The sequence below is a fragment of the Fonticula alba genome, assembly GCF_000388065.1.
Source record: "Fonticula alba strain ATCC 38817 unplaced genomic scaffold supercont2.8, whole genome shotgun sequence".
In the NCBI taxonomy this organism is placed as follows: domain Eukaryota; order Rotosphaerida; family Fonticulaceae; genus Fonticula; species Fonticula alba.
The window spans coordinates 367,128-377,006 of NW_009242978.1; the positions used below are offsets into that span (position 1 = coordinate 367,128).

Here is a 9,879-nt window from a genome sequence, read left to right on the forward strand (position 1 = left end):
CCCCCCCCCCCCCCCCCCCCTCGCCACAGTGATCCTCTCCTGCAAGCCGTCCACCCGGTAAGGAGAGCTTTTCACCCGTCCTCCCCAATTTCCTCTCCTCGTCCCCAGCTCGCCCTCGACGACGTGAGCATGTCCTCCGGCGCTCTGATCCAACCGACCACACTGCGCAGCCCTCACCCCTCGCTCCCCTGTGATCGCATGGACAACCCCTTCCTTGCTCGACATGTCCCCTCCTCGCCGATGGGAGGGGGCCATGAGCATCACCACCACCACCACCACCACCACCACTTTGTGGCAGACATCGGCGGGCCAGCTTGCTTCACACTTTCCCCCCCCTCGGCTGCCGGGCACTGCAACGGCACCTCGACCGCTCGGTCCCTCATCACGCCGCCCTCGTTTGGCACGCCCAGCGCCCTGGCGGCCACCCTGCCCGGGCCCAGCCATCGAGCCCTCTGGGCCGGGGCCGCGCCCGAAAGCGACATCCTAGATGCCGCCCGGCCGCACCTCAAGCGCAAGCCCATCACCCTCGGTACCTCTCGGCAGCATGTCTCTCCCCGCCGCTTCCCCGCTTCCCCCCCCCTCCCCCCCCCCCCCCCCTGTTGGCGGCCCCATCCAGCGCATTGACAATCTCCTCCCTCCGCTCCCTCCCCTCCTCCGCCGTTGGGCCAAATCAATCGCAGCCCACCCTGCCGCATCGCCCAGCATTTCGCCCCAGCAGCCTGAGGACGCCCTGACGAAGGGGCTCTATCCCATCGGCGGTCGGCCCGCCACCGGCATGGCCCCCGGGCCGGGCGACCTCTCCCCGAGCGAGGGCGATCTCTTCCGACGCGAGCCGGTCTTCTCCCCCCGGCCGAAGAACCTGGCCGCCACCCGTCGGACACAGCAGCCACAGCCGCACGTCGTGCCGTCGGAGTCCTCGGGGCACCAGGCCAACCCGGCCTCCGGCTGGACCCCCTCGCCATTTGTCTTTTCTCTGGCCGGCATGGACCCCGCCACTTCGGGCACCGGGACATTCCACTCGCCCCTGAGAAGCACGCCGGCCTCCCTCTCCAGCTTCAACATTTCTCCCGAAGCCCCAGGGCAACAGGGCGGGCTCCCCCCTACGCCCTTGCCGCCGCCGCAGCACCAACAGCAGCAGCAGCAACAGCAGCATGCTACTGGCTGTTCCACCTCCTTCCTTGCCACGCCAATCGCCACCCCCTGCGCCTCGCCGGTCATTGGCGGCGGCAATAGCAGCGCCTCCGCCGCGGCCCTGTATAGCCGCAGCCCCACCTCCAATGACCTGCACCGTTCGAAACGCCACCAGTCGGCGCACTCGTCCGGTTCGTCCTCAGCAGTGGCCTTCCTTTCGCGCAGCCGGCCCAATGCCACGTCTGCCCCGGACATCATCACTCCCAACGGCGGCAGCGGCAGCGGCAGCGGCGGCACTTCTTGCGGGATTGTCTCATCGGCATCGGCGTCACTGCTTGGCTTGACAGCCGAAGAGGGGTCCGCCTCTGAGGGGGGCAGCCTCTTGCTGGGCAGCAGCTCCACCACGCCGAGCATCCCCTCGGCTTCGCAGCTCGTCCGGTCCAGCTCGTCGCCGCTCTTCCTCGAGTCGAGCTCCTCCTCAGATAGCCTCTTCCAGGGCTCCGGCTTCGCTGCCCCTTCGGCCGGGGGTGGCCTGCCGCCCACGGCAACCGCCGGCTTCGGGGGAGGACGCCCCTTCCAGTCCCCCACCGGTAGCCACCACCTTTCAGACATACTTCACTCCTCCTGGACGCCGATCGAGCGCTCCTTCCCGCCCCCCGCTCCCGGGCACTACCTCAATCCCCTGAAGGACATGAGGGCGGCCATGGCGTCGCTGCACCCGCACCAGCATCAGCCATCGCAGCAACCGGCCACCACCGACAGCGACAGTGATGACCACTTCCCGGCCCCGCCGACACCAGCCTCCCTGCGGTCGGTCAGCCCGGAGTCCTCCGGTTCGGCATCATCCTCCTCGTCTTCCTCCCAGGCCACCGGGGCCCGGGCTCCCTCCCCCTCGACCAGCCAGCTGTCGACCACACCGACCTCCAGCGCCGCACACTATTACCTGGCCACGTCGGGTCGTCGGCGAGCGGTCGTCTACGGCCAGCCTGGCGAGGACCTGTCCTGCCCGTTCACGGCTGCGGCGGCCGCCGCCGCTGCCGCCGCCGCCGCCGCCGCCGCCTCCACTGCCGCCGACCAGCAGCAGCAGCAGCAGCAGCAGCAGCAGCAGCAGCAGCAATTCTCACACCAGTATCCCCTCTCCGTGGCACCGACGACGGTTCCCATGCGGGGTGGCGCCCATGGCACCACGGCTGCCTCCCAGCAGCAGTCCTTCTTCCCTTCGGATGGCGGGTCCCTCTCCTTCATGCGGCAGCAGGGCTTCGAGCAGTCTGGCTTCCGGGGCACGGCATCCACATCCCCGGTGTCCGGCTCGTCGTCCACCTCCTCGCTCAGCTCGCTCTTTGGCACGTCACAGGCTGCCCCCATCTCGACGACTGCCTCCACCAACTGTGGGGCTTCGGCTGACCTGGAGGAGGATGACCGCATGATGATGAGGATGGAGACCGACTGCGACGGTGACTGTGACGGTGACCAAGCCATGTATTTTTAAATCCCCCCCCCCCCCCCTCCCCCCCGTTCCTCCCGTCTCCGGCTCCCTGTATTTTACGATTGTATCCTAGATTCTCCGTCCCCCCCTCACATCTCCCCTCCTCTTTTGCTTCTCGCGCGCGTGCGCGCGCGCGCACGGGGCACGGCCCTGCGGCGGCTTCTCCGCATTACTCTGTCGCCCCGGGGCGCCACGCCTCCCCTCCTCTTCCTCCTCCCTCTTTCCCGGCCGGACATCTTCGATGTCGCAATCCCGCCAGTTTTTGACCACGCCCTCCCTCATGCTGAGGGGCTCGGGCAGGGGCCTACAGCAGTGCACACGTCCCCCCACAGGGAGCACTTAGATTTGCTCAGCACCCTCTCTTCCCTCCCTCCCTCCCTCCCTCCCTCCCTCCCCCCCCACACACACACGCACGCGGCAGGCAGGGCGAGGGAGGTGCTCCAATCTCCTTTGCACTTGCCGATGCCTCACTCCCGGCTGCCCCTGTGCTCCCTCCTCCTCCCCCTCCCCTCCTTCAGTGCGTGCCCTCTCCCGGAGGGGCACACGCGCGCCTTGCCAGTTCCATCACTCGCTCCGCGCCCCTCTCAAAAAGCCCCTCCCACCACACTTTTGAGCACATCCGTGGTCTGGAGTTTGCAAAAAAAAAAAATACACCCCGCTCTCATCTCATTCCTTTTGCCTTCCATGCACCGTCGAGTGCTCGGGCTTTCTCTTTGCTGTCGGCCCCCGCCGGGGCGCGGTAGGGGCGTCCCAGACGAGGAGAGGGGCCCATCAAGATCTGCCATGCTTGGCGCTGTGGCTCTGCCCTGTGACGAGGGGGGAGGAGGAAAAGGCAGGGAGGAGATGGATGAGCTGCGTTACATTGGCGTCCAGGTTGGCTCCTGGCCGACTGGCGGACCCGAGCTAGTGGCTGTTTCTCCGCGAGGCTGCCCAGCGGAGACCGAGCTAACAACAGCCAGGGAGAGATGGAGGGCCAGGGAAAGGGGGAGCGAGCGAGGAGGGAAGAAAATACCAGACCCAATGTATGCCCTCTCTCTCTCTCTCTCACACACACACACACGCACGCACGCTCACGGCCCACACTCAGGGAAAGGTGCGCCAACACCGGACTCAGGAAGGATGCCAGCGGCGGAGGGTAATCCCGGGCCGACCCCCCAAGAGAGGTTTGGGTCCGCGTCTGGCGCCAGAGCAGCGGACGCACAACGGAGTGGTAACCCCCCGCCCCTGGGCTCCCCTGACTCCTCCCACCCCGCGCCCCTCACCCCTCGCCCCTCGGACCGAGGCCATTCTGCGATTCATGGGGCCAGCTGCCTGGAGTAAGACATGGCGCCCCCTTTTGGCCTGCGCCAGTTTCGCCGGGCTGGACCAGGAAAAAAAAGTCCCAAATGCGTTTGCCGCTTCTCGGCAGCTCGCCGGCCGCCCCCGCACCGCCCCCCGGGCTGGAGGGGGAGGCGAGACAGAGAGAGAGAGAGAGACAGGGGCGAAGGGGGGTGCCCGCGCACATAGGCACACACACACACACACACATTCACCAAGGATGAGTAATGAGCCCGGCCGCGCCGCGGCAAAAGGCCAGCCACCCCCGGCGCATGTTCGGCCCCCCCCCACACCGGCCCATGTTACCTGACGCAGGAGTTGTGCTTATACGGGCGAGCTGGGCACGCCAGGCGACGCCGGGCATCCCCCCCCCTCCAGAAGCGAAAGGCGGACCCCACTTCGCCGGCCCTGCCGCCGGTACACCCTGCATCCGGGCCCGCTACCTGACTCGGTTTGTCTCAAACGGTGGTAGTGAATTTCAAATCATCGGCGCAATCCCAAAGACCATTCTGGGCACCATTACATGTATCACGAGCTCCAATCACACTACCGGGTCACACCGATCCCGGAGTGGGCGCCGCCCCCGCGCACCGGCCCAAGGTGTGTGCTGCCGGGGCGAGGGCACACATGCGGGTTGGTGGCGGCCCGACGCGCACGCACACGCGCTTGCTCCGAGATCGCCGGCCCTCCATGTGGCCCCGCCGCCTGCCTTTGGGCGGCTCTTCAGCCGGTGCGCGGTGCTAGGCTTGGCCCGGAGCGTGCCGGCAACTCTCCCCCACCTCGCCCTGTCCCTCCTCCTCTGGCCCTCTCTTCCTGTCCCCCCCCTGCTCACCCCCACCCCCACCCCCCTCCCTGCCTTCCCTCCCCTGCCACGCATTCTCCCCTCCTCTGTGGGATGCTCTCGCGTGCGCGCCACTTTCTGAAACTCCCCTCATCACGGCCCGCCCTCCTCGCCCTGCTTCAGCCCCACCAGCCGGGACGCTTTGCCCGCGCCACCGTCGTCGCGCATCTCCCCTCCGCGTGCCCGCACCCCGCGCGCTTCTCCTCGGCCGCCCCTCTTGCCATGAGTATGGAGGACCTGTCCCCCGCGACGGCCAATGTCGAAACCTCCGACGCCGGCGTGAAGCGCAAGCGCCCGGAGGGTGATGCGCTGGAGCGCAATGCCCCGGCCGCCACGCGGCGGCCCGGGGCCCCGGCCGCCTCCGGCAATGCCCCGGCCCCCTTCTTCGAGAAGGACTTCGGCATTGAGCTCTACATTTCCTCCGATCTGCCCCCCATCCCGGGGCTCATCAAGTACCGGTACTCGGATTTCATTGTCAACGAGATCGCCGAGGATGGCACGGTCATCCGCGTCACCGAGATGAAGCCCCTGTGCGATGAGGTCCCGGCTGCGGCTGCGGCTGCGGCTGCGGCCGCGCCCCCCGAGGCTGCTGCTTCTGAGCCCGCTGCCGCCGCGCCCGAGGCGACGCCCGCCGCCCCGGCCGGGCCTTCGGAGGATGCCCAAGCTGGCTTGGCCTTTTTGAGCCGTCTGCTTGGGGAGGACATCCTCGCCGAGCTGAAGGAAATGAACGCCGCCGCCGAGAGCGACCCCACCCTCAAGCGCACCACCCACTTCAAGGTGCATGGCTCCTCTCGCTCCTCGCCTCCTGCCTCCTCCTCCTCCTCCAGCCACATTACTGCGGTCTGTCACTTGCCCCTGCCCAGTCGCCGAGCTGACAACCTCCTCCCCCTTCCCGCCTTCCCCCCCCTCCCCATCCTCCTCCCTGGCCCCAGGCCCCCGAGGACAAGGACGATCGCCGGCAGCTTCACAAGGCCGTGCGTGATGCCCTCCCCCGGCTGGAGACCTCTTTCGTCCGGCCCGGCGAGCGTGGGTATCCGGCTGCCCCGGTCGACTCGGCCGATGCCGCTCCTGCCCCGACCGACACCATGATCGCTGTGTCGGTGGCCAAGTTCGTGCAGGGCCAGCGGTCGCGTCGCTCGACCGGCGGCGGCCGTGCCGGCAAGCGCGGCCTGCCTGCCTGGCCCGAGGACCGGCCCCGGTACTGCGAGTTCCACCTGGTCAAGGCCAACCGCGACCACTACAACCTGGTGTTCCTCCTGCAGAAGATGCTGCGCACGGGCAACAATGTCTTTTCCATCGCCGGCACCAAGGACAAGCGGGGGGTCACGGTGCAGCGCGTCCGTGCGTCCATGATCACGGCCACTCGCCTGGCCGGCCTGTCGCGCGAGCTCCGCGGCGTCAAGTTCGGCAACTTCTCCTATGTCTCCGGGCCACTGAGCCTGGGCGACCTCAAGGGGAACCGCTTTACCCTGGCCATCCGGTATGTGGCATGCTCATTCCGTCTCTCTCTCTCCCTCTCTCCCCCCCCCCTCTCTCTCTCTCTCTCTTTCCCTCTCCGTTTCTCTCTCGCTCGTTCAATTTCCCCCGAATGTTGCCCCTCTGCTATGTTCATCGGTCTTTCGGTATGCCCGTGATAGCCGTCCACTCACCTCCTCGTCACAGCAATGTGCAGGGCGATGAGGCCACCATCGCCGCGGCCATCGGCTCCCTCCAGGAGAAGGGCTTCATCAACTACTTCGGCATGCAGCGATTCGGCACCGGCTTCGTCCCAACTCACAAAATTGGTGAGATGATGCTCCGCCGCGACTACCAGGGGGTCTTCCACACGGTGATCTCCTCTCTGGCCCAGGGGTCCGGCAACACTGGGCTCATGGATGCCTTCCAGGCGTATGTTGCCCAGCCGACGGTCCCGATGCTGGAGAAGATCCTCCCGCACTTGGAATCCCGTCACTTGATCGAGATTTCCTTCGTCAAGTCCCTGATCCAGCATGGGCCGACCTCCTTCCAAAACGCCTTCTCCTCGGTGCGTTCATCCGGCTGCTGACGCCCTTCCCGTGTCCCTCCCCCGCCTCTTTTTTTTTTGTGCTGACCTCCCTCTCCCTACGTGGCATATTCCCCCCCTGCTCCCCCCCGCCCCAAAAAAAAGCTTCCCCGCCACTTGCGTTCGCTGTATGCCCATAGCCTCCAGAGCTTGATCTGGAATCGTGCCGTCAGCGAGCGCGTTCGCCGGTTCGGCCTGGTCCCGGTGGTGGGTGATCTGGTCTTGGACCCGGCTTCGCGCGGCACGGCTGACGGCCTTGTCGCCGATGACGCGGAGGATGCCGCTGTCCTGGTCGACGCCCAGGCTGGCAACGAGAAGAAGCCCATCGCCAAGGCCATCGCCATCACCGAGGATACCCTGGCAAACTACACCATCGATGATGTGGTTCTACCCATGGCCGGTGCGGATATTCTCTTCCCCCCCAATATGCAGGACTTCTACAATGCCGAGTTCGCCAAGCTTGAGATGGATCTCCAGGCCTTTAAGGAGCAGGCCACGTGCGTCTGTTTCTTTCTTTTCTCCTTTCCCCGCATCCCCTCCCCGGACCCGCACGCACGCACGCACGCACATCCATCCATCCAGCCAGCCATCCATACTTTCCTCCCTTTCCTTCTTGCCACCCTCTCACCCCTGCTACTCTCTGAGGCCGTTGGTGCCTCTGCCCTCCCCCGACATTCCCAACGATAGCAAGCTCGTCATTTATGGCGCTTATCGCCCGCTCCTTGGTCGTGTCCAGCAGCTCGAGTGGTCGACCATGCGCTACGCCGATGTCAATGACCACCTCATGCTCACCGACATGGATCGTATTGAGAGCCCGGATATGCCAGAGCCTGTGTCCAACCCGGGTATGTCCCCCCCCCCCCCCACCCGTGTCGTCGCTGCCCTCTTCTCTCCTGCCTTGCCCCTAACAAATGGCTCTTTGCCCCCCCCGGCTTTCCTGCAGATGGCCAGTACCTTGCTCTCCTCATGTCCTTCAGTCTGAACTCTTCGCACTATGCCACCATGGCCCTGCGAGAGATCCTCAAGGTCGAGACCAGCAGCGCCCAGCAGACCCTCCTCTCCTAGACGCTTGTCATGCTCCTCCTTATCGGCCCCCTTCGCGACTCCCCTTCACAGGTGTCCCGGCCAGTCGCGCGGTTTGCTGTTTGCTGTTTGCGCTCTGCACACGCATACCTCCTCCCCCCTTGTCCTTCCCCTCGGCCCAGTGGTCTAGAATACACTTGAGAACTGACTCGCAGGCAGCGCTTAGAGGTGAAAGAGCGGATACCGCGTGAATGTATGTATGTATGTATGTGTGTGTGTGTGAATTCTGCCGTCAGACAGCCCGGACCATCAGTGCCACGCCGCTAGTCCGAGTCGTGATCCTCGTCGTCGGAATAGAAGCCAGCCGAAATGATGGCCCCCTTGAGGAAGGAGTCACGCCGGATCTCGCTCAGCAGGGTGGACAGATTGTCACGTCGGCGTTCACGGACCCAGGCCTCGCCGATGGCCGGATGGGACGCCGGCGGCGGCGGCGGCGGCGACGACGACGATGAAGACGACGACATCGCCGCCGCACCGGCCTCTGGCCCGCCAGAGCCGGCTTCCGGCTGGACAATGAGACTGCCACGAGCGCGAAGCTTCGCGATGGTCCGCTGTGAGGTGACCTTTTCATCTTCATAAATCCCCTGCACGCAACGCAAAACCTGGGCATCCCTCGACAGTTTGTCCAGCGACGCTGCCAGGGCCGATCGATAGGCCAGCCGCGAGGCACTCTCGATGGAGCGAGTCAATGCCGCACGCCCGAGCTCCGGGTGCCCCTCGGCCAGGGTGAAAAAGAGAGCCATCGGCCCGGAGGGCTGACTGCCCGGGTGAGGCAGGGCCGCGGCCGAAAGGACACCGATGCCCTGGCCCGAAGCAAACCCCCCTCCGCCTGAGACCGGGGCCGCCGTCGCCCCGGCATCATCCAGGGCGGTTACCGTGCGCAGGCTCAACAGCAGCAGGCCAGCCGACGAGTGGGCAGCACAGCTCCGGGCAATTTGCCGAATGAGCTGATCGCACCGGGCGATGCAGTCATGCCAGGCGCGCTCGGTGGCCGGGGGAGCAGAGGCAACGAACTCCGCATTTGACAGCCGACAGGCGGAGATAATGCACCGAGCGCTGATGACAAAGTTCATGAGGGCCAGCCAGACAGTTTCCACGAGCGGGTCGGTTGTCTGGCCCGGAGCAGGTGGCGGGGGGGCATTCGCGGAGCCGGAATCCAACTGGGCCGATTCCCAGGCCCCACCACTGCCGACGGGGTACATGTCCACCGTGCTCACCGTGACCGAGCGCGAGGCGATCGACGCCCGCTGACAGAGGGCGATGGCGCTCAGTGCCAGGTTTTCCAGCTTGCGCATCGCCGCCTCGGCGCGGGGCAGGCTCTCATGGACGACCAGCGGCCCGGCCTCAGGAGCCACCATGGACTCCAGCGTCCGGGCGATCATCACGGCCAGGGACTCTGTGGCCCGCGAGTACACGCGAATGGCGCCCGGCAGGTCGCCGGAGACGCTAAGCAGATAGGCGGATGCCTCGGCAATGCCGTTCTTGTTCGTGATCGCTAGCGCATGCTCGAGGGGGATGCTGTACAGGAGGGGGGCGGGGGGGAGATGCCACATGAGTCGTCAGGATGCAACCAAAGTCGAGGGGGAGCCACGAAAAGAAGAGACAGGGAGAGGGGGCGGGGGGGTGAAGAGGGTAGAAGGAGGAACAGGGGGCAGCAACGCACGTGCTATTGCGCTTGAGCCAGCCGCAGACATTTCCCGGCTCGCAGATGCACATCAGCTCGAAGTACATCATCTGGAGGCTGGCATACTGCACGGGGGCCAGCTTGGCCAGAAGCTGGTGGAATGTCTGTCCGACGACCGAATGCTCCCGCGGAGGGGTGGTCAAGCGACTCTCCTCCAGCAAGTGGGAAAGGAACTGGATGGGCCGGCTGTCAGGTCAAGCAGGGGGCGGGGGGGGGGGGGGGGGGGGGGGGGGGGGGGGGGGGGAAAGAGGGGGGGGGGGGGCCGCGGCAACATGTGTGGGGGTCCTTCAATTTCC

General features: G+C 66.2%; 3 protein-coding genes across 3 annotated transcripts in view; 2 read left to right on the forward strand and 1 right to left on the reverse strand.

Moving 5' to 3' along the window:
* Window positions 1-129: 129 nt before the first annotated feature.
* Window positions 130-2,620, forward strand: H696_04751 (hypothetical protein; the record flags this gene model as incomplete). The annotated part of the gene is made up of 2 exons (XM_009498614.1): window positions 130-529; window positions 681-2,620. 2 exons carry the CDS (start codon window positions 130-132, stop codon window positions 2,618-2,620), a joined length of 2,340 nt encoding a protein of 779 aa, XP_009496889.1.
* A 2,377-nt stretch (window positions 2,621-4,997) lies between these two features.
* On the forward strand, window positions 4,998-8,338 carry H696_04752 (hypothetical protein; the record flags this gene model as incomplete). Its single annotated transcript, XM_009498615.1, has 6 exons — window positions 4,998-5,552; window positions 5,708-6,255; window positions 6,438-6,798; window positions 6,922-7,313; window positions 7,504-7,661; window positions 7,760-8,338. 6 exons carry the CDS (start codon window positions 4,998-5,000, stop codon window positions 7,879-7,881), a joined length of 2,136 nt encoding a protein of 711 aa, XP_009496890.1. The 3' UTR covers window positions 7,882-8,338.
* Window positions 8,163-9,879, reverse strand: part of H696_04753 (hypothetical protein) — a gene marked incomplete at its 3' end in the record, with an annotated part of 9,513 nt that continues 7,796 nt past the window's right edge. Inside the window, exons 14-15 of the mRNA XM_009498616.1 lie at window positions 9,563-9,756; window positions 8,163-9,417 (exon numbers count right to left, since the gene is read on the reverse strand). Coding sequence (XP_009496891.1) covers window positions 8,163-9,417; window positions 9,563-9,756 — 1,449 coding nt within the window. The remainder of the gene's footprint in view (window positions 9,418-9,562; window positions 9,757-9,879) is intronic.